This window comes from Hyaena hyaena, unplaced genomic scaffold (genome assembly GCF_003009895.1).
Source record: "Hyaena hyaena isolate Hyena2069 unplaced genomic scaffold, ASM300989v1 scaffold_500, whole genome shotgun sequence".
In the NCBI taxonomy this organism is placed as follows: Eukaryota; Metazoa; Chordata; class Mammalia; order Carnivora; family Hyaenidae; genus Hyaena; species Hyaena hyaena.
In genome coordinates this window covers 852,218-874,512 of record NW_024081133.1, presented here as the reverse complement: position 1 = coordinate 874,512, position 22,295 = coordinate 852,218, and the positions used below count along the sequence as shown (strand labels likewise).

Genomic DNA, 22,295 nt, shown 5'->3' with positions numbered 1-22,295 from the left:
AGTGATGTCCCCTGCTATTGAGAACCCTGGGAACAGCTCAGCTCCATGGTCCAGTCATATAAATCTGATAAAAATAGGAGCTGAAATATCATCCCAGAGTTGCTATTTTTAAAAGCGTCTGAGATGCTGGATTGGATTTATTTCTTCCTCACACGGCATCTTGCTGTTCCCTCCTCCTGGTGGGCAGGATGCTAACGTGGCACACGTGAGGGACAGGAGCCAGAAGCCTGTGAGGCACATTTGTCAAGCGGTGCTGTGCCTCCTACCCACACCCGCTGCCTGCCAAGGAGGAGCCGCGGGGCCAGGGCTCCCCAGCCCTACATGCACCTGCCCCTTCCGGGCCCTGTGCTCCCCTGCCTCTTCCCTCTGCTCCCGAGGCCCCTCTGGTTGCCCCAGCAGAGGCATCCTCCACTTCCTCCACTGAGGAGGCAGAGCCAGAGAGCCAAAGGGAGGCAGAGAAGAAAGGAACGGAAGCAACGTGGTTCAGCGGGGGACTGGGACGCAGATCGCTGCGTGTCAGGTTGCCTTGACCTGTACTTGACAGTTAGCCTCCGGGAAGAACAGTTTCCCGAGGCCCAAAGCCCTGCTTGCTCCATCACACAGCCTCTTGCTGAGCAACTCACAGTGACTTGCAAGGGTGCAAGGAGCTGGGAGGTGCGCAGATGGCTCCAGAACCTCTCACCTCACCTGGGATTGAAAGGCCCTGAATTGCTTCCCTCCTGCCCCACAGATGACAGGGCTTCTAGGCAGCTAGCTAAGTGTCTGGTTGGGTCATTAAGAAACGGAAGGGGAAAGATCATGAGTAAGCATGTATGGCCGAAGGGGAGGAGTCAGAATTACAGTTAGCTTCTGGGCACCCAGTCACCAGGCCTGGGATAAGCTGGGGGTGGGGGAGGGGAGGAGACCTGCAAACTCTTAAAGGTTAGAGAAGGGAACCGCCTGCATAACAAAATAACACACACTTAGAAAGCACACTGTACTTTCAGAGCAAGTTCCTAACCATTGCCTAATTTAATACCTTTAACTAAACACAAGTATTTCCTTTTTTTTTTTAACGTGTATTTCGTTTTGAGAGAGAGAGAGAGAGAGAGAGAGAGAGAGAGAGACAGCGCATAAGCGGGGGAGGGGCAGAGAGTGAGGGAGACAGAATCTGAAATAGGCTCCAGGCTCTGAGCTGTCAGCACAGAGCTTGGCGTGGGGCTCGAACTCACAAGCCACAAGATGATGACCTGAGCCGAAGTGGGACGTTTAACCGACTGAGCCACCCAGGCGCCTCTCCATTTTTTTCAGTAAGGTTTTTTTTTTGGGGGGGGGGTTGTTTGTTTAATAAGAAAACTAAAGCAATTGAGTGGCAGAGGCAGATTTGGGAATCAGGTCTCCAGGAGTGAGAGCAGGCCTTCAGTTCTAGCCTCTGGCAGAGTGAAGTTTATGTGGTTCACAGCAACAAGAGCAAACTGTGTGTAGATCTCATTCATCGAAGAGTTAGCAAAAGTTGAGAAGCCGGGCTGATTCTCTGTTCAGCTTGGGGGGTTGTTTGCTCTCTCTGGACCCCTTTTCCTATCTGTAAAACAGGGAGGATAGCCCCCTGTCCCCTTGACTTGCTCAGGGCAAGGACTTCAGTCACTGGCTTCTTTCTACCTAGCTTAGCTCCAGGCCTGGAGCTGACCTGCAATGAGTAGTTGTTGAATGAATGCTTGACAGACCGAACCAAAGACACCATTCAAACATAATGACGTTAGACACTGGGGAAACACAGGGAAAAACCCACTTTTGTGCAAGGTGTGATTCAGGACGGATCGGCTGCCTCTGCATGAACTTGGAGGCCGACTCTGTTTGCCCAAGCCTTCCCCACTTTGCTTCTGTGGAGCCGAGCTGCCGGAGTACCTGTTCTCAACAGATAAGCTTCCCCTCCCCCACACAGTTTCATCTGCAGTGAACCTGGAGTTGATGTTTCTCTGAACCCCCTTTGTGTTTACCCTCAGTGCCTCACACCTTAACACTTAGTCACATCCTTTCTTGCCTTCTTCTTGAACAGAAGTCTTGTAAGCTTTCTCTCCGTGGCTGGATGGTAAGCTTCCTGGAGACGGGGACTGGGTCTTAGACTTTCCTTGGAGCCGCTGGAGCCTCGGGCACCAGGGTGCTCACCCTAGGAGCTCGGTAAACACCACTCACCTAGGAAAGGGAGTGCCTCAGGGGCTGTGGGTTGTCCTGGAGGTGACTTCTGGGCTGCCGTTCTTGAGCCTGGGCAGTTTCCAGGTTTGATTGGGGTTGTCTGAGCCCAACAAAGTAGGGTCAGGAGCCTGATGGGATTTCCGCTGGTGACAGGATGCCTGGCGCCTTCAGTAAGGAACAGAAACTGAGAAGCTTTCTCAAGGCCAAAATAGGTGTGCAGAAGAGGGTGAAGAGAGCAGTGTGCGAGCTGCAGGTTGCAGACTAGGGCAGAGAAAGGCCCAGGTCTCTGTCCAGGGCACCTGGCCGATGTGCGCTGGGGGTGGGGTGGGCTCCCCGAGCAAGGCCTTCCCCCTTCCGTGCCTCACTTTCCCCAATGAGGGAAGGACGCGCAGTTCACCACGTGGGAGAGCCGAGAACCCTTTGTTGGGTCTCATTGTTCCCAGGAGGGCGTGCGGAGGCTGCGCTGGGCACATCCAGCCTGGCGCCACTCACACACAGGCAGCGCCCGCCCGGGCTCTACCCTCACCCCATCCGGCCTCCCCTTCCGCCCCTCCGCGCCCGCCCGGCAAGCCCTCCGCGCCGTGGCCCCCCGGTGCCGCTGCCCGCCACCCCCTCTCCCCTCCCCGGCCTGCGCGGCTCCCACACAGTCCCCGGCCGGCGGGAGTCGGCCCCGCCCGCGCGCGGCAGCGCCCCAGCTCTTCCTCCTCCTCCCCGCCCTTCCTCCTCCAGCCCGCCCGCTCCCCGGAGTCGGCTCCCCGGCCGTGTGCGCAAGCGTGTCCGGCCCCTTCCCCGCCCGGCCCGGGCCCCGGGCCCCCGCCTCCCCGCAGGCGGACTTGCCCGCTCCCAGGCCGGCCCCGCGCCCGGGACAGGGACCCGGCCGAGCGGAGCCGCCGCGCCGCCAGCCCGTGCGCCTAGCGGATCGGAGCTGTGCGCGAAAGTGTCGTGCCCCGCCCCGCTCCACCCGCGAGGGTGAGTACGCGGCGGCCGGTCCCCGTGGGGCCCCGGGGGGGAGGGCGGGGGCGCCGCGGGGGCCCGGCTGCCGGTCCCCGGCCCCGCGCCGCGGCGGCCGGGGAGGTGGTGGGCCCCGCACGTGGGCGCAGCGCTGGGCCGGCCCGGGTGGGGCGGCCACAGCCCCGGGATCCCTTTCTCTGGACCGGATTTTCGCGGGAAGCCGGTGCTCCTCTCTCCCTCGGAGTGAGCAAACGGGGCTGGTCCTCTTCTCCGGAAAGTTTCTAGCCCCCACCCCTGCGCCCGGGCTGAAGAGGCGTCCCCACCTTCAGCATCTTCTGAGCCAGGGTTTCTCGCACAACTGCCCCCATCGAGTCCAGGAGATCCGGGGGCTGGCTTTGCTAGAGGTGACAGGCTTTGCAGGGTCCATCTGTGGACAGGACTCGTAAGGTCGCCAAGCAGAGCCCGAAGGTGGGGTTTGCTCACTGCAGGCTGGTGGTGCCCAGAATACCAGGTCCCTTGTGGGGGCCTTTGGGCCTAAGAGCTGCCTGGGTGATGGGCAGTGGGAAGGGGGTGGGTTTGGGGTGAGGGTGGGGTATACCTGCGACAGGAACCCTGGGCTCAGCTGTCTGCCCTGGGTGCCTCCCTGGGTCTGGTGCTGGCAGGGACCTCCTGGCCGGCCCAGAGTTGCCAACATGTCTGCCGGTACTGCCCCCTCCAATTCCAGTCTTGGGGGGGAAGCTCTGTCTGGGCCATCTGAGGCCTGAGGTGCTGCTGCTGCTTCACAGGTCCTGGGGGCCTGACCTAGGGGGCCCCTGCCGGAAGGCCGGGGGAGGGGGCGTGTAGGCAGCATCCAGGTGCTCAGCTGTGCTTGTCTGACCTCATGGCCACCCACAGGCTGGCACCCCCACAGGCTTCTCAGGGAAGCCTGTACTTTCCACCGCTGGAGGGAGGCACAGCGTGGAGCCAAGTTCAGGCTGACTTATCCTTTGTAGAACTTTGGGACCGGGCCTGGTAGGGGCTGGGGTGTCCTAAGAGGCACAGACCAATGTCGCTGTCTCCTAAGCCGTGTGCTGCCACTAGCTCCGCCAGGCCCTGGCCCTGGCATTTGCCAGGGCGATTTTAAATGTGTCGATACGTGCTAAGTGCTCTGAAAGGTCCCCGCACAGCGAAAGAGGTGTGTAAGTGCTGTTAGTGATGTTTCTGCCACACTCTTACTCTTCAAAGCTGCCCCAAAGTTCCAGAGAGGTTGCCTGGGAGGCACCAGCTATTGGGGCCTGGAAACTACCTCATGGGGGCTTTTTCTCTTTGCTGGGAGCTGGTCTGGGCATACCCTCTGACCTTGCTCTGCTCCTATCTCCACTCCGAGCACTCTCTGTGCACTGACCTCAGTGTCATTGCACTGAGTGGGAGATCTCAGGCTGTCCCGTGGGTCCTGGGTTTCATCAAGCAGTCATCGGAGAGCCAGGAGTTGGGGCCAGTCCTCCCTCCACCAGTCCACTTTGAGGGGTTAGGAGGGGAGCACAGCTGAAAGAATTCAGGAAGGGAAAAGAAGAGTCATCTGGTTGGACCATGGTCTAAGAGGGCATCTGTAGCTCAGGTGCGGGTTACTGCTCAAGACAACAGGGGACCCCTCGTTTCTGTGCACAGAGACCCCGGCCGTGGAGGCCGGCCGTGTCTTCTGAGCTGCCTTCCCTCTCCTCCCTCACCTCCTTCTCTACCCAAAGCAGTGATTCACTTCCCACTCCTCAGAAACAGAGTTTTTGGTCCCCTCAACCCTCTCGGCCTGTTTCAGATCCAGTTTTCTGGGTAGAACCAAGAATCTGATCCTTTCTGGAATTGTAACAGATACTGGAAAGGACTCCCCTACACACACACACACACACACACACACACACACATCCCACCACCACCACCACCACCCTGACCAGCAGGAGCAGAGAAGCCTGACCCCCTTTCTCTGTTCCAGCTTAACCTGTGCTCATCCTGTGGTGACCCCACCCTCGCCTGGCCTCGGCCCTGAGTTGGGTGCCCCCTCGGACCCTGTCTGGGCACATTCTCTGGGTCTCGCCTCAGAGAGGCTGCCCCAGTGGGGCTATGAATTCCTCCGCTCAAAATGGCTCAAAGATTTATACCCTCTGTCTTGACGAAGGGGTTGCTGTATCTTAGAATAATACAAAATGGTTCCAGGCCACAGGAGAGGGAGCGCTCTGGCCTCCTGAATAGGACCCTTCAGATCAGTGTCACAGAACATTCCAGAACCTGAAGGCCAGGTCTACAGGTTGAGATCAAGGCTGGCACCAGAACCCAGCTGAGCTCCCGAGCCCCTGGAGAGGGACCCTGGACCCTGAAGGGACCCTGGACCCAGGTAGTGAGTGAGGGGAGGCGCCCAGGAAATGAGGGCCACTTGCTCTCTCCCTGCCGATTCCTTAGCTGCCCCCTGGTTAGACGTTTCCCCTGTGCAGCAGCTGCTGTTTTCCTCTCCCCCAGGGTCCTCCTTCCTTCTCAAGGCAGGTTTTGGAGGCTGTAGTCATTTGTCCCCATATGTCCTTGGTTGCCCCCTTCCCAGAGTGCTGGGCACTTCTGCATGTGCATGTTCGAGGGACCCTGGGTAGGCTGTTGGCCACCCCTGGCCTCAGAATCACCCCTGACCTCTACCACATTCCCTGTGTGTTGGGTGACACTATTTGTGCTACAGATGGAGGAAGTGGTCGAATGTAGCAGCAAGTTCATTGTGGCAGTTTGTGACGCCTGGGCCCCAGCCAGGTGCCCTGGCTCCTGGTGGGTGCCCCCACCCCGGGCCCAGCAGGGGCTGAACTCTGCCAAACGGGTTTGTGGGGTCGCTTGCTTTTCAGGGTGTGAGGGCCACTCAGTGTCCAGAACTGTAGGTTTTCCTCCGGTCCGGCCCCTTGCCTGGGGCCAGGAGACATACCGGCTGCCCCTGCGGAGCTGCCGTGGAGAGAGGTGACGTGACTGCTCCAGGCCCTGCCTTGGCCCAGACAGGGAGGAGGTGCTGCTGCTGGGGCTGAGGGGAGGTGCGGGCCTGGTGAAGTCCAAGGTGTGTCTCCAGGCCTCGAGCTGGAGAAGGCCTAGCTGTGGAAGTCCAGAAGGAGCATTTCTAGGAGAATCCCTTCCTCCGGCCTGGAGCTTCCCTCGGAAGCCCAGCCCAGTGGCTCAGGCTCCAGGCCCTTGCTTTCCTTTGTGGGGTGGGGAGGAGGGTGGCGGCCGGAGAGGACGGGGACCGTTTTGTGGAGTGCCGGGCCGCGTGCTGCTGTTCCTGCCTTCCATCCACACCCTCCTCCGGGGCGTGGGATCCAGGGGGCTGCGGCAGTGCGCCCGGCCATGCCCGCTGTTTGCCCATGCAGGCTCTGTAACAGCTCCTTAGAATAAAAAAGACTTAGCAAATAATAAAAGTAGTTACCGTTTATCAGTGAAGTACTTATTAGAAGCCTGGCCCAATAAACTTACAAGAAAATAAAAAGGTGTGCTATACACTTATTTATGTCACTTCAGGTAAGCCTCACACAACCCTTTCTCTTAGCCCATTTGTAAATGAAGAAACGGAGGCTCGGGACGAGTGAACTGCATGGCCACGGTCACACGGCTCGGGAGCAGCCGAGCGGGGGTGGTATCTAGGCCTGTTTGGGAAACCTGCACTTTCCATTTGAGTCCGGCACTGCTGCACCCCCAAGCTCCTTTCCTCCTTTCCTGTGATCTCTGAAGAGGCTCAGAGGTGTGAAGGGCTTGGCTCAGTGCCACGGTGTGTGTGTGTGTGTGTGTGTGTGTGTGTGTGTGTGCCTAAGGCTGACCACCACCTCCGCCTCCAGATTCCCAGCCCAGAGCTCTGTGTGCTGATCCGACTTGCCCTCCCCATTTTGCCCATCGTGGCCCCCTTCCTGTGAGTGCAGGCACTTTGCTCGTCCGCCCCTGTGGTCCAGCAGGGCAGGGCTGGCCTCTCTCCCTCCCAGGCCTCCCTTCCCGTGGCTGGCCCTCCCAGCCCCTCCTAGCCCCCACCTCTCCCGCTTTCCCCCTGTAATTGCTTCCATCTGGCCCGCCCGCCGGCTCCTATTCCTCTGGAAATGCAGCGGCTCCCCGGCTGCTGCCCACAGGGCTGCAAGGGCGACACGTGGAGATGGGGAGGGGCCCTACAGGGCCGAGCAGGGGGATCTGGGCCAAGGTGGCTGCTCTGGGGCGGGGGGGAGGGGCGGGCGGGAGCACCCTTGCTCCAGGGCCCTTGCTGGACACCCACACTGGCCTGGATCCCGCCTGGACAGGTCCTAGTGGTGAGCCTCCCTTCTGCCCTACAGCTTCCACAGCACCTCTGCCCCTTGCAGGTTGCACAGGTCAGGAGGCGGGAGGCCTGGGTGGCAGGGACGGGAGGAGAGGAGGGGGCACCGGTGAGAGCATGATTTGGGGACCACTGCTGGGGGAATCCCAGGAGGGAAGAGTACAGGGCAGTCACGGTGGCAGAGGCCAGAGGCCGAGGGAGCTGGGAGCTCTGGGCCGGTGAGAATGGAGCCGACTCGTTTCCCGTGGTCCCAGGCTGTTGGCTCAGAATCAGTGGAACTCGCAATGAATCCTTCTATTTTGTGTTGATATAAAATAAAACCCGCACATTCTAACAGTGCATTTGATGCTCTCTTGCTTCCCTTGCCTCAGGCTCTGCCTAGGCTGGGTTGGTGGGGGGTGGACACTAGCGGGGTCCTCAGTGTGGCCGTCTGGAGGCTTCGGGAACAGGCTTCTGCCTGTGGAGGGGGCAGGTGCCCTGTTGTGGAAGATGTGCACATGTCGAGTGGTGACCTTGAGGGGGACAGTTCAAAGGAGACGCAGGCACCGGAGGGGAACGTTGGTGGTGCAGAGCGGATCTGAAAACTTTTACGGCATTTTCCTCCCTGAGATTTTAGGTTTTAGTGTAAACTCCTGGAGCCTGTCTCTCTTGTTCACGGCTGTATTCTTTATGCCTGCAATGATGTCTAACAAATATCAAGTGCTCGGTAAATATTTGTTTGATAAATGAATGGAAGACATAGCTTGGGTTTTCTGACTCTGTCTTCACGGTCTTCCTGTTTTCTTTCCTCCTTTTCCCCGGGGCAAAGGCAGTGAGCTGACAGGTGAGCTAGCTGTCTATCAGAGAAGGGCCTGGCCTGGCAGCCTGGGGTCTGCCCCTGCCCCGGGGGTTTCTCCAGGCACCCGAGAGGCAAGCAGGATGCCCGGGTAGGGATGAGCAGGCTTCAGGCTCAGTGGGTCCCCTCCCCGTTCCTGCCTCCCCTCCTCAGCCCAAACTTTAGGGCCTTGCACACACTGGCCCTAACCTCCCCTTCTGTCCCCACCTCAGTCCTCCTCCCCCTCCTGGGCCCCAGAAGAGGTGCCCCTGGGGGGTGAGCCTCTCTCAGGTCCCCTTGGGAGGAGCCGTTCACCCCTGTTCTTGCTTCTACCCAAACAACTACTATTCCTTCTACACACTGGGTTTCCACATAATATTCCATTTGAAAGTGGGACAGAGGGCTTCTTGGCTTTAAAGAATTTTATTTGAAAACCCCCATCCGGCTGCATTAAGACTTTTTATTTTCCCAGGAGCATGCCACGTGTGTTCCTACCTCCTGGCCTTTGCTCCGGCCGCCCCCCAAGATGGCCTGGGTGCCATTGGTAGCCGTCTTCCTAAATTGCAAGTGTCCGTCAGCACCCAGCCCGAGGCTCTGCTCTCGGAGCACCCCCCCCCCCCCCCGTGCACTGCCACTTCCGCCTGCTCGCCTGCACCCCTCGGGCCCCACGCTGGCCACGTCGTGCAGGGACAGGTGTGGGGGGAGGGCTGTGCTCCGGAGGGTGTGGTAGAGGCACCACAGCTCGTCTCCTTTCCCGGCTGCCCAGCCTTGGGCCCGACACAGAGCCTTGGTTTCCCCTGAGGAGCTCACACTTCTGAACGAGAGAGCATTTGCAGTGACATCGCAGCGCATGGAAGCTAGTACTCTGTGCATGCTGGCTCGTGTGCAATTTCTGGGGTTCCGGAACACTGGAACCAGGCACTGAGGAGTGTGTGACTGCTGGCCCAGCAGCGGGGGGCAGGCAGCCGGGCAGGAGCCACTGCTGATGGCATCCTTTGTCTCCTCTCTGTCTACTCGCAGGTCTGTGACCTCAGGCAGAGCCTTGGCGGCTATTAGTTCTCCATCAGCACATCTGTTAATTGGGCTAATAGTATCTGTGCAGCCTCACAAGTTTGCAAGGCACAGACTTGTTTACAGTGAGGTAAGCGAGTTGGGCGAGACCTCAGAGGTCACCGCAGGGCAGGACCCGTGATTGACACCCGTGGTGTCCCCAGCCCTTGGCACCGGGCCGGCACACAGTAACCTCTCAGTAATTGTTTCTTTTTGCAAATGAGGGAGCTGAGACTGAAAAAAGTAACTTGCTGGTTTTTTTTTTTTTATTGTTGTTGTTGTTGTTGTTGTTTTAGTAACTTGCTGTTCAAGGTCACAGACTGTGTCTCCCGACAGGCAGGAGACTGTCTCAGCAGTGCCCCTGGGTCTCTCTGCCCCTCCGTCCACCCCCTGCCCCGTCTCATCCCTTTCTCTGAGGTCCTGACGTTATTCAGGCCATGTGTTCTCCAGGTCCTAAAGACCCGGGGCTGGGGCGGCTGAAGCCCCCGGGGCATGGCTCATGGGGGAGCTGGTGGGCTGGGACACCCCTGGAAATGTCCACTCGCATCCTGCTTCTCCTGGGCTGGCTCTGTCCTCCAAGGGGCTTAGCCAAGGCCTGTGTGGGGAGAGTGTGTTCAGGGAGGGGGGAGCCCGTCCTCCCCGGCTGTTGGGCCCTTCTCGCTCTCCCCCTCCCCCCACCTCTGGTCCACTCCTTGGTCCTGTTCCTCTTTTTATTTCTTTTGCTGATCCTCTTCTGCCTCCCTTTCTTCCCTTTACCTCCCTCTCCCTTAGCGTCTGACCTCTGTTCTTTCCCCCGTGGTCCTCACCCCCCTTGCCTCCCCATCCAAGTTGTCCGGATGATGGCAGCCAGACTTCCGGTGGCCGGGGAGGTGCCCTGCTGGGCCGTTGAGGCTCACGAGTGCCTGCTGTTCTTGGCACCTCCAGCATTTTCTAGCGCGATGGCTCTTGCAGCCTCTGGGCTTGGTGAAGGGACGTAAACTCAAAGTAAACTGAAACTCAGCTCCCTGCCCCCACCTTCCTGGACATCGTCCTGGGCAGGAAGGTGGGACCTTGTCCTGGAGCCTGAGGGTCACCAAAGAAGAGCTGGCCGGTGGAGCTTCTGTGGCTTCTGACTCCTGCCCTCTGCCCTCCTCTCTCCAGAGCTCCAGCTCTTTCTCCAGAGGTACCTGCTGGGATGGAGGAGGCTGGCCAGAGCAGAGAAGGGATTTCCGTTCAGACACCTTCCAGGTGAGCATACACGGAGTGTGGTGCTTGGGTCGATGTGTGTATGTGTGTGCGTGCGTGCTGTAAGTGTGTCCGCAGGTTGTTTCGGAGGGAGAGAGCCTAGGCATGCCTCCGTGTGTGGACAGGAACACAGGTGGGCCTGCGTGAGTCTGTACCCTCCCCCCATCGCCTTCCAGGCCTGTCACTGTCCAGGCCTGCTTCTAGCCTGGAGCTCTCCTCTCTGCGGTCTGTGCAGCTCTGGCTTTGCACTGGGGCTCCCTTCTGTCTTGGGGGCCGGCTGGCCCCCTGCTGTGGCCCCACGCACCGATGACTGATCTCCGGCCACCCGTCTAGCTGCCCCGGGGCCCTGGGGCCAGTGTTTGCCCCCCACCTCCCAAAATGGGAGGCGTGTGGGGGCTTCCTGCCCAGTGTCTCAACTCTGCCAAGGCGGAGGGAATGGGGAACAGCTGCGTTGGCCGATTCCGGCTCCGTATGGATTTGGTTTGACGACAAGGCTCCCTCTGTGTTGTTCTCAGGCCCCTTACATAACCCGAGGATGGGGGGCGGGAGGGGGGAGACAGGCGGGAGGAGGTGGAGATGGGGACCGGAGACACCAGGACTGGATGGCTAGGGAAAGGGGACAGGGACTGGGAGGAGGGGGAGGAGAGTGAGAGAGAAACGAGAGATGGGAAGAAGAGAGAGGAGGAAAAGTGTGTGCCTTACCCGACAGTTCTACTTCCTGCCGCCTGATTGGGAAGGAGCTGGATTTCTCTGTCTTCTGACTTTGCCCCTGTAGCTGCCATGTCTTCCCCTCCTTGAGCCCCACCCACCAGCCCGGGATCTGCTGAGGAGGGGGCTGGGGATCTGCCGGGGAAGAGGGGTTTGGGGCTGGGCTGGCCGGGAGGGCCATCCTTAGCCCCACCCTGTAGCTGAACGTTTTCCATAAAGTAGGGAGCAGCTCTCCTCCCTTGCTCTGGGGCTTCTCTGTTCAGGACTCGAGGTCCCAGGCCTGGCTCTAGAAACCCCTCTTGCTACTCTCGGAATGGCAGCCATTCCCTGGACCCCGTTGGGCTGCTGAAGGCCGCACCTAGGTCCCTTGCCCAGCCTCCCACCTGGGACTGCCCCCCAGCTCCAGAACCCTCTGGCCACTCGGTCAGAGGCCCTGTGGCCCTGTCCCTGCACTGCCCTCTCCCTCAGTAATCAGACCTTCTCTTCTCGCCATCACTGTCCCTACAGCTGTCCAAATAGAGTGGGAAGAAAATGTTCTCTTTCCGGAACAGCTGGACTGACAGGCCGGGAAGGCCAGGTGAGCTGGCCCGGCTTTGGGGGTGCTCTTGGGGGTGGGAGGTACCTTGTCCCAGGGCCCTGATCCTGCTAGCTCCTAGGCAGGAGCAAACACTGGGCAGAGGGCAGGGGGATCGGTGGGGCCAGGGCCCCGGTGACGACGTGGTCTCTTGGGTTTTCTCAGGGTCTGCGTCTTCCCCATGCCTCAGTTTCCCCCAGTCCTTCTCTGGCACCAGGCTTCCTTGAAAAGAGCCTCTGGATTCCATTTGGTTCTAAGGATAGTGCTTGTCCCCAGGCTACAATGGATTATTAACAGGGCCGTATTCCTCTAACCTGAAAACAACCTGCGACTCCTAAAAGGGTTGGGGGAGGAGCTGCTTGCAAAGCCCCAGGTTTTCCCAGTTCTGGCACTTGGCTTGACCCCTAGCACCTCCCTCAGTTGGATTTAGGGTGTCTACCCTGGAGGTATCCTATAGAAATGGAACTATAACTCCGTGGAGAGGTGGTGTGGGCGAGGTCCAAACATACTGAACAAGCCCTAGGCTCTGGAATCGCTCCGTCCCCAGGCCCTGACCACCCTGTGTCTTGCCTCCCACCATCTCCCCCAGGTCTGGGTGCTGGGATGCTCCTGAAATTGCTAATGCCTCAGGGTTTGAGCCCGAAGGATATGAGTGGGGAAGGGGGATAGGTAGGGGAGGGCCTAGGTGGTTCCCGATTTGTGGGTGGGTGAGTGGGTGGGCCTGGAGGATGGCGCGTCACAGGGTTAGGTGCCGGGGCAAAGAGGCCAGGCCCGGAGTTTGGTGAGTGAGCACTAGACTGGGGTGTCCTCCATCGGGACAGTGGCCTCTGCCCTGTGTGTGACTGAGGTTCCTGGCTGCCTTGGGATGCTTCCCAGCCCCATTGAGGACATCACTCTGAGGCTGGGTATCTTCCCTCCATTCACTTTCCTGCGGCCCTCCCCCACCCCCCAGCCCACCTCCCCAAGCACCTCTGAGCATAACCAGAGGGGAGCTTTTTTGCTGGCAGCTGAGCTTGGCCAGGCCGAGGGTCAGGAGCCCCGAGTTTCTCTTTACCCAACTTTCAGAGGGGAAGAGATCTCCAGAGGACTGGCTTAGCCACTCCCTGCTCCTCTCAAAGCCCGGTGCTCCCTGGCTGATAGCTCCAGGGACCCGCAGGCTGACAAACAAACTGGGCTGGAGCGGGAGCTGCAGGTGAAGCCCTGTGGCCTCGGCCACAGGATGGGAGAGGAGAGCGCCCTGGCAGAGGGGGCCCAGCAGACCTCAGAAGCTGTATGTTGGGGGTGGGTGGGGTGGGGTGCGCAGGGAAGGAGAAGGAATGAGGGGTGTGTGCATGCCTGTGTAGGGGTCACTACATTCCTGTGTGTTTCCAGGGTAGGTTTGGGGGTGTGCCTGAGTTTGAGCAGAGATCAGTGTGCTTTTGCACAGAGATGCCTTTGGAGGTGTTTGGTGCAGGAGGGTCTGAACGGACCGGCGCAGGGTGGCCTTGAGAAGGGCTTCAGCGTGTCTTCTTAGTGCCTCTTGGCTCTGGGTGGTGGATGGGGCCGTGAGCACTCAGACAGATTTGCTGGACGTCCCCCATCAGGGAGCCCGGGGGCAGAGGTGGCCCTGAGTCATCTTTGATAACCTGAGCATCAACCAGCCCTCCGGCCAGCATTCCCACCTGCTCTGTGCTGGCCTCTGCCCTGCGGGACCATTGCTTACCCTGGAAGGTCCACAGTTTCCCCAGCAGCACCTAGAATGCTAGCCGCCTCTCCCCCTCAGCTCCTCTTTAACCTTTTACTTGGAGGAGAGTCAGCTCATTGAAAATCTCAATTGATGTGAAACCACCTTGAAAGGGCCTGTTTTACTGGCTTCGCTCTGCCCAGGGGACAGCCACTGCAGGAAACGGGGTGTTGCTCTTCCTTCTTCAGGGTTTCATTTCTCAGTTAGAGCCCCCGCCCCAGGTGGTACGCCCTAGATGCAAGGTTGCCACACAGCACTTCCCTGTTTTCCCTAACCCCAACCTCAGCCCCCCTAACTCGCATGGACTCCTAATAGGAATTTGGGAGTGGGTTCTTGGGTCCTCCCACTGCTGATCTCCTGAAACCTCGGTGTTCCAGAACCACCATTGCAGGGCAGCTTGCATATATAGGGGAGAGCAATTTCCTTGCTATGTCCAGATGCTCCCAAGCAGCCGTGCTGATAGCCACCGTTCTTGGGCGAGAGCTGGAATTTTCTTCATTGCCCTGCACTGTCGCTGCCTGGGGACTTTGGGAGCACCTGCCTTAGACAGGGGACAACCAGCAGAGGGAAAAATACTCTGGAGCTAAGTGAGGAGCGTATTGCTTCTGGAACTGCTATGGAAAGGGGGCACTGCTCGGGGGAGGGGGCCCATGTCTATGCCTTTGGGATGGGACTAATCGGGGTCCTGGGCACCTTCTCTAGGACATGCTGTGCCCAAAGAGAGAGAGTGGCTTCTGTAGTGAGGCCTGCTCCCTCTCTCCTACCCCATGCTCCTCACCTGGCAGCAGTGTACCTCCTCCAGTCTGGCCAGTACCCGGGACCTGGGCTTCATGCAGGGCAGAGCCTGGGTGGCAGTGCCCCTCCCCCTCTCCCCGAGCAGCTGCATGTGTCCAAGCAGCTTGTCCCATAGATGGGGGAAGCATGGTTGCGGCTGTGGACCCCTGCCTTGGTGTCGACCTCGCCCGAACTAAGGCTTCTGGCTTTTGATCTCAGGGTGGCTTTCAGGGCTCCCACACCTCCCAGAACTTGCTTTTGCGACTTGCATTTCACAGATGAGGAATCTGAGGCCCTGAGAGATACAGGAGCTTGTATCTGCCCGGCCTGTGACTGCAGAGGCAGGATCAGACCTCAGCTTTGTGTCCGGACCCCTCCCCTCTGCCTCCAGGATGCCAAAGGTCCTTTGAGGTCTGGGGAGGGGTGGCCAGGGCTTTAGCCCAGGCCGGCCCTCTTGGGGAGCAAATAAAGAGGACGTGAGGTAATAGGGCATTGTCAGGCTCTCCCGGGACCTCACTAGGTCTGTTGGTTGGCATCGGCTCATCATGTGGTCCAATAGCCCTGGAGCTGGTAGTGATTAAGGGGAGTCAAAGATGGTGCAGAAACCACACCTTCTTGGTGATAAGGGTGCGTTTGTGAGCCCAGCCGCATGCGTTGTGAAGCTTGGTGCATCTCCCCTTTCCTGAGCCCAGCCTCCAGCAAGCCCCTGCTGCCTTGTGTGCTCAGGTCTTTGCAAAATAAGAGTCTGGGGTACTTTAATTTGATGAAACTTTTCTGCCTGCACTTGTCCTGTTCATTTGCTCATTTGCTCATTCATTTAGACGTCTGTTCATTTCAGTGTTTGTCAGTTACCCACCACGCGGCAGGTATTAAGTTTGGTGCCGGAGATACTGTGGGCCACAAGAAGTCCCTGCTTTCTTGAGATACAGGAAGTGGCGTGGTGTCACTGCTACAAAGGAAACAAAACGGGGTGAGGAGGCAAGACTAGGGGCTGCGAGGAGACTCCTAGACTCCCTAACCAGGGACGGAGGTCTGGGCTTGTGATTCCAGGTCTCCCACCATTTATACTGCCATCAGCCCTTGCCACGGTCTCAGATGTGAATCTTCAGCCCTGCCTCCGGTCTCAAGTGGGGGTCGGGGTACGGAGGGGGCATTCCGGCTAAAATTCTTATCTTTGGGGAGGGGAGGGTGTGTTTAGGAAGTGCTGGGGAAGCCCAGGGGTCATCAGGGATTTCTTGGCTCAGTGGACAGTCATGTGTGCATCATGGAAGTTTCGGTGTTTATTTCTTTGGTCACAGAACAGACTGACTGAAAAATAGTGTTTTTTTACCTTTTTTTTTTTTTTTTTTTAAGATTTTTATTTTTTAAGTACAACCCAGGGATCAGGAGCTGCGTGCCCCACCAACTGAGCCAGCCAGGTACCCCGAAAAAAATAGCAGGGTTTTTTCCCCCATATTTATTTTGAGAGTTTTTTTTTTTTTTTTTTTAAGATTTTTATTTTTTAAGTACAACCCAGGGATCAGGAGCTGCGTGCCCCACCAACTGAGCCAGCCAGGTACCCCGAAAAAAATAGCAGGGTTTTTTCCCCCATATTTATTTTGAGAGCGACTGAGCAGGTGAGAGGTAGAGAGAGAGAGGGAGAGACAGAATCCCAAGCAGGCTCAGCACCGCCTGGGCGGAGCCCAATGCGAGGCTCGAATGCACGAACCTTGAGATCATGACCTGAGCCAAAATCAAGAGTCCGATGCATAACCAACTGAGCCACCGAGGCGCCCCACTGAAAAATAGCTTTTTTTAAATGATGTTTTAATCCACCCCCCACTCCACATAGCTGCAGCTTTTTGGATTTCACTCAGCCCGTGAAGAAGGAGTGTGGCTACTAGTTCCTGTTCACTGAGCATTTCCCGTGAGTCTTTCCTATGGGATCGTGTTTACCAGCACAGTGAAACTTGTGGCAGAGGCTCTGTGCCGTCATTCTACAGATTGAGAAACCAAGGCTTAGGGGATGCTAAGCGGCAGGGTCAGGGTTCAGTCACAGTGGCCAGTGTCCCCAGGCACAGCTCTTGGCCTGAGGAGGAGCAAAGTCCTGGCAAGACAGTTCCACTTGACCCGATTGCCAATCCAAACATGGCCATGCACGCGGGCCCTGGGAGGGTATGGTGTGCGAGGCATAGCCCTGAGGCCAGTTCAGCTCAGGCACTGGGGCGAGTTGCCAGGGTCAGGAAGACGGTGGGTGTGGGCAGAGCGGAGATGGGCTGGTGTGCCAGGTGCCAATGTCACCTTGAACGGTGGCTGCACATCAGAGTCCTGAGAGCCCAGGAGGAGGGGAACGGATGCTGGGGAAGAGTGGCGTCTTCCCAACTCTGACACACTTGAGACCTTGGGACAGTGCTCACTGTGGCTGTCAGTCAGAGTGACCAGGACCCTCTGGAGGCATCTCCGATGCCCTGATTTAGCCTTCCCGAGCTGGGGTCCGGGAAGTGTGTGCAGCTTAATGTGTTCTACGACTGCTTCCAGTGGGATCTCAGAGATTACCTCGTACAGGGCTGTCCAGTAGACATGCACTGGGGGGCAGGCACCTGGGTGTCTCAGTCGGTGGAGCATTTGACTCTTGATTTCAGCTCAGGTCATGAGCCCAGGGTCGTGAGATCGAGCCCCGTGTCAGGGCCTGCTTGGTGTTCTCTCTCTCTCTCTCTCTCTCTCTCTCTCTCTCGTCTCTCTCTCTCTCTCCCCCTGCCCCTCCCCCACGCTCTCAAAACAAACAAACAAACAGCAATGGGAACCACAAATGCAAGCCACATATTTTATTTTTAATTTTAAAAGATGTTAAGTTACAATGCCTGGCTGGCTCTGTGGCAAGTGACTCTTGATCACAGGGTTTTGAGTTCAGGCCCCACGTTGCGTATAGAGATTACTTAAATATATTTTTAAAAAATGTTAAGTTAACCACATTTTTAAAAAGCAAAACTAAGGAGGTAAAATAAATTTTAATATTTTAATCCAATATGGGCAAATTGTTAATTCAGTGTGTGATCATTAAAAATAATTTTTGGGGTGCTGGGGTGGCTCAGTCGGTTACACGTACAACTTTGGCTCAGGTCATGATCTCGCCGTTTGTGAGTTCGAGCCCTGCGTCAGGCTCTGTGCTGATAGCTCAGAGCCTGGAGCCTGCTTCAGATTTGGTGTCTTCTTCTCTCTCTGCCCCTCCCCTCCTCACACACTCTCTCTCTCAAAAATAAACAAACATTAAAAAAAATAACAATTGTTTTACGGTGATAGCTCACTTTTTTGGGTACTGAGTCTGAAATCCAATATATGTGTTTTGTTGTTAGTATAACTTTTATTTATTTATGTATTTATTTATAATTTACATCCAAGCTAGTTAGCATAAAGTGCAATAATGATTTCAGGAAAAGATGCCAGTGACTCACCCGCTATGTATAATACCCAGTGCTCATCCCAACAAGTGTCTTCCCTACAGCGAGTTTTCTACTTGCCACACACCTCGGTGTGAACCAGCCACGCTGTAAGTTCTCCCTAGCCACATGCGGCTGGGGGCCACCATACGGGATGGGGCAGGGCTGGTGCCATCCACTGTTTCCAGAAGAGGAATCTGGAGGCCAGAGGAGGAACGGCACTGGCTGGATTGGTGGTGAGCTGAGTTCAAGCCCCCGACTCCAGCAGTGCCTTTAGCCTTGGCATCTTGGGGCCAAATTCATCGGCTCCTGGGTGGGAAGTCTGGGGAAGGAAAAACACTCCAAACCCCTGCCGGGGAACATGGGGGCAGGTCCACAGCCACCCCAGACTGTTCCTTTTTTAAATCCTGGCTGTGAGTCTGTACCGTTGATTCTCTACCCTGTCACACAGCTTCAGCTTTCTGGAATTCAAACTCTGCCCCACCCAGAAAGACACCACAAGTGTGATTTTCAAGTGGTTCCTGTGGTGTCTTGTGACTGGCAGCTGACAAAGCGGATGATATGGTGTTTCTATACAGGAGGCTGCACTCTGGGGTGGTTGGGGTGTCTGATGGGGGAGCAGCCTGAGGACCCCACGAGTGGGGAACAGAGAGCCTCTGTGCTTCAGTGGGAAGTCAACAGGCCCCTTCCCCTCCACCCTTGGATGGCCAGACAGACACCTTCGTCGCCCACTCCTGGGCCTTGAGGCAGCTGGTCAGTTACTCAGCTCTGTGCTGTCTCACATGAGCTGGGACCAAGGCAGACCTCCCTCCCCACTGGGCATGCTGTGGTCACGCTGTGCTGTTCAGTGACAGGCAGAGGACACAGTCTGCGGGCTGCGTCTCGCGGGGGGGTTTGGGCTGGAGGGGATGAGGCAACTATCAGACCCACTGTTGCTGCCTCATCCTCTCTTGCTCCAGTGATGTCCCTGACAAAAAGATCCATTTATTAATTCGGCAAATTTGTATCGAGAGCCTGGTGTGTGGCAGTCACTATTCTAGACATTAGTGATACACCAGCAAACAAAACAACAACAAAGTCTTTACAAGCAGGAGAGGGGGACTAGACATGTTGGGTGTGCCTGGAATTTTCGATGGCAGATAGAGAAGGTGAATAACGAGATCAAAGAAGAGATATCAAACCCATGTGTCTGAGTAGACAGGGAGCCCATGGAGGGTTTTTGAGCTGAGAAGGGCTGTAGGTGACTGATCTGTTATGGAGACTTGCATTTAGTTAGCCATCTGCACCCAAGAATGACTGATCAAAGTGGAGTATAGTCCCACAGAACCCCAATGGTGTGTGTCATCTTGCCTCACTGAGCAATGGCATTAAGTCACGTTAACTTCATAGTCCAGGGGCACCTGGGTGGAGCAGTCGGTTAAGCGTCTGACTTCGGCTCAGGTCATGATCTCACGGTTCGTGGGTTCGAGCCCCACATCGGGCTCTGTGCTGACAGCTCAGAGCCTGGAGCCTGTTTTGGATTCTGTGTCTCCCTCTCTCTCTGCCCCTCCCCCGCTCGCTCTCTGTCTCTGTCTCTCAAAATAAAATAAAGACATAAAAAACAAAAAACAAAAAACTTCATAGTCCAGCTTGAGCCCCCTCTGGAATATTAGCAGAGGACTCTGATCCAGGAGGAATCGTGGTAGGCGAGCTGGCACCACTGAGATTCACTCACTTTGACAGGTGGAAACGTGATCCCCAGATTCCTAAGATGAAGTGTGTATACACAGGTGTATGTAGAACAGATCTGCTCTTAGGTTCAGAAGGGTAGCCACACTAGTTCAGGAGGCCTAGCTGAGGGATTTCAGTCCCATGCCATGGGTGTGATATGGTGGCAGGAAAGTGAATGCAGTCTTAGCCAGCATTCCTGGGAATCTGGTGTCCAGATGGAAGGCAGTGCTAATCCCACAGATACAGTTGTATGCATTGGAGGCCTGCTGGAGAGCTTCCAGAGGGGCCCTGGGTTACGGGGAGGGGGTGGGTGGCAGATAGAGACTGTGTCTTATACATAAAGACGCTGCCTGAGAAGGAGCAAGGAAGGCTGCTTGTGGCTGCTATAAGCATTTGAAAGACTTTGATCTGGTAGAGTGCTGACTTCCTTTACTTGCTCCTAAGGGCAGCAGGTAGACATTCCAGGGATCTTGGAGTCCAGGGAGACTTTCCTTCGCAGGAGGGTGTTTGAGGCAGTAGAGGGTCAAGCATGTGGGCTCCGGAGCTGAGCGGCCTTAATCCCAGTCCTTCTCCTCACTAGCTCTACACCCCTGGGCAAGGTGCTGACCCTTCTTGCACATGGGGTCCCTGTCTCTGAGATGGAGGTCATAATGGTGTTTAACTCATAGGGTTGAGATCATACTTGGACAGCCCCTGAAAGTGTCTAGCAGAGTAGTTCTCAATATTTGGTAATGTCTGGACACAATTTGGTCATCACAGCTGGGGAGTGGGGTTCCTACTGGCATCTAGTGGGTAGAGGGTTGCTAAACACAGCCCCTCACAACAGTGACTTCTCTGGTCCCCAAAGCAATGGCGATGGGGTAGGGACCCTCTTGATATCCCACATGGTAAATGCACCATACAGTTTAACAATTAATTAGCAATTAATTTAGCAATTAATTTAATCTCATTACGTGTGTGTTAGATGTTTACAAAACACCTGCTACATTTTGAACTCTATAATAGAGTATGACAATATAGAGAAGTCCCAGACCACAGAGGTCAAAGTCTCATGGGCAAGATACAAAGCACATAATAATATAATATAAAATTATATAATGTTTATAAAGTGTCTTCTGCAATCCAGGTACTCTGATAGACTCTTGGTATAAACAAGTCTCCAATTTCAGAGGTCAGAAGATAGTGGGCAAGACAGGAAAAGCAGTAATTATATAATATGAGATTATATTACCTGCCAAGTGCCAGAAGCAAGTTAGAAACAATATTTGGTGGGAAGAGAAGCACCAATTGCTTAGAAATGTCAGAAAAGACGTCATAGAGGAGGAGCCCTTCGAGATGACACTGGAGTGAGGTGGGTCCAGTGAATGGGGGGGGTGGGTTTAGGGTGTCCCACCAGAGGGGGGTCTGCAGAGGGGTGGTGTGCTTGGGAAGAGGATAGCAGGTGCATGTGGCCCGGGGGTGAAGCGTCCTGGTGGCCACTAAGGAGCTTTGGCTTTTCGTTTAAGGAATGGGGAACACTGAGGCAGAAGGCTGGTTTGATCCAAGTTAGGTCTTAGAAGCATACCATGCTGGCGCTTCCAAAGGAGGGGGTTGAGTGCAGAAAGACTAATTGGGCACAGAGACCAATTAGGAAGCATGTAAGTTGGGGTGGGATCTCGACTCCTGTGCCTGAAGAAGAGATGGAGGAGTGTATGCTAAAGTGTTTCTGAGGCTCTAGACATGTGGCCTTCATGCCGCAACTTGGTTTTTATAAAGCCTTACGTGTCCAGTGCCTCCCACACTGACCACGTGGGTAGGATGTGCAGCAGAGAACCAGAAATACTAGGATGGGATCTGGGGAGGAATCGAAGGGTTTGGATCATCAGGGTAGGAATAGTGGTCAGACATCTGAAAGTGAAAACAGGCAGGGGAGAGCAGAGGTTCAAGGACAGATCCCCAGAGAATGCCAGCACTTGAAGGAAGTGGGGTCAGAATACACGGTCACAGAGGTAGGAGGGAAACCTGGAGAAGTTCTTGACCCCAAAGCCAAGAAGGCAGTATCAGCAGACAGTATCAAAGACTTCAGAGTATGAGGGAGAGTGAAAACAGACCTTCCTCAGGTTGGACAGTTCTGAGGCCACTGATGGCTTTCGTAGGAGCCATTTCCGCACAAAATGTGGGTGGTGGTGTAGGGGTGAAGGAGTGAATGAATATAGCACAGATACAGAAGTCTGACCACTGGGGGTAAGCTGGGAGATGCAAGGGTTGCTGGAGGAGGAGGTAGAGGCAGAGAGGGATAAGGGAGATTAAGTATGTTTATTAGAAGGGAGTGAAGGAGAGAAGGGCAAAGGGGATCACTGATCAGGAACAGTACTGGCAAGGTGAGCGGGGATCAGTATCCGGGTGGAGGGATCAGGAAAGAACAAGAGGGGTGGGTGAGTCTAGAGGCAGCTCCGGTTTTCCACTACAGAACTGAAGGACAGTAACATGGGTTACATGACTCGCTCAAGGACTGTGAACCAGTAAGAGCAGAGCCCCTGCCTCTACCCCTATGGGTCTTCCTGGACCCCTTCTCAGGGGCATTAAGCTGTATCCCTGTGATGGGCCCCAAGGCTCGAGGGGCCTGCCATCATGCTGTGCCCTGTGGGGGATACTGTTCCTCTTGGGTCAGCAGGTCTAGTACCCACTGGGTACTTGCCGTGTCTGTGCATCATGAGGCACGGTTGCTGCTTCCGTGGGGCCTTAAGTCTTCACTGCGTGCCGCTGGCTCACCCTGTGCCCCTGGTTCTGCCCTTCAGCAATGTCTGGGGCCGTGCTCACAGCCTCACCTCTGCAAGGGACACTGGTATTTGGCCAAGCATCTGAGAGCACACGGCCTTCCTGCCCTGGGGTCAGTTTGCCTAATGGGTTGGGCG

At 56.2% G+C, this 22,295-nt stretch overlaps 1 protein-coding gene across 13 annotated transcripts in view; it reads left to right on the top strand.

Annotated features, from left to right (window-relative positions):
* The window catches only part of ST3GAL4 (ST3 beta-galactoside alpha-2,3-sialyltransferase 4), a 76,930-nt gene that overhangs the window by 43,587 nt on the left and 11,048 nt on the right, over positions 1-22,295 (top strand). For 6 of the 13 annotated variants that reach the window (XM_039254866.1, XM_039254865.1, XM_039254869.1 and 3 more), the window contains one exon: positions 10,413-10,499. The exons of 1 other annotated variant lie outside the window; for it this stretch is intronic. In XM_039254866.1, coding sequence (XP_039110797.1) covers positions 10,413-10,499 — 87 coding nt within the window. Of the gene's footprint in view, positions 1-2,037; positions 2,069-3,008; positions 3,142-10,412; positions 10,500-11,711; positions 11,782-22,295 lie in introns of those variants that run through there. 6 more of the 13 variants (XM_039254873.1, XM_039254874.1, XM_039254876.1 and 3 more) reach the window with 5 other exon arrangements.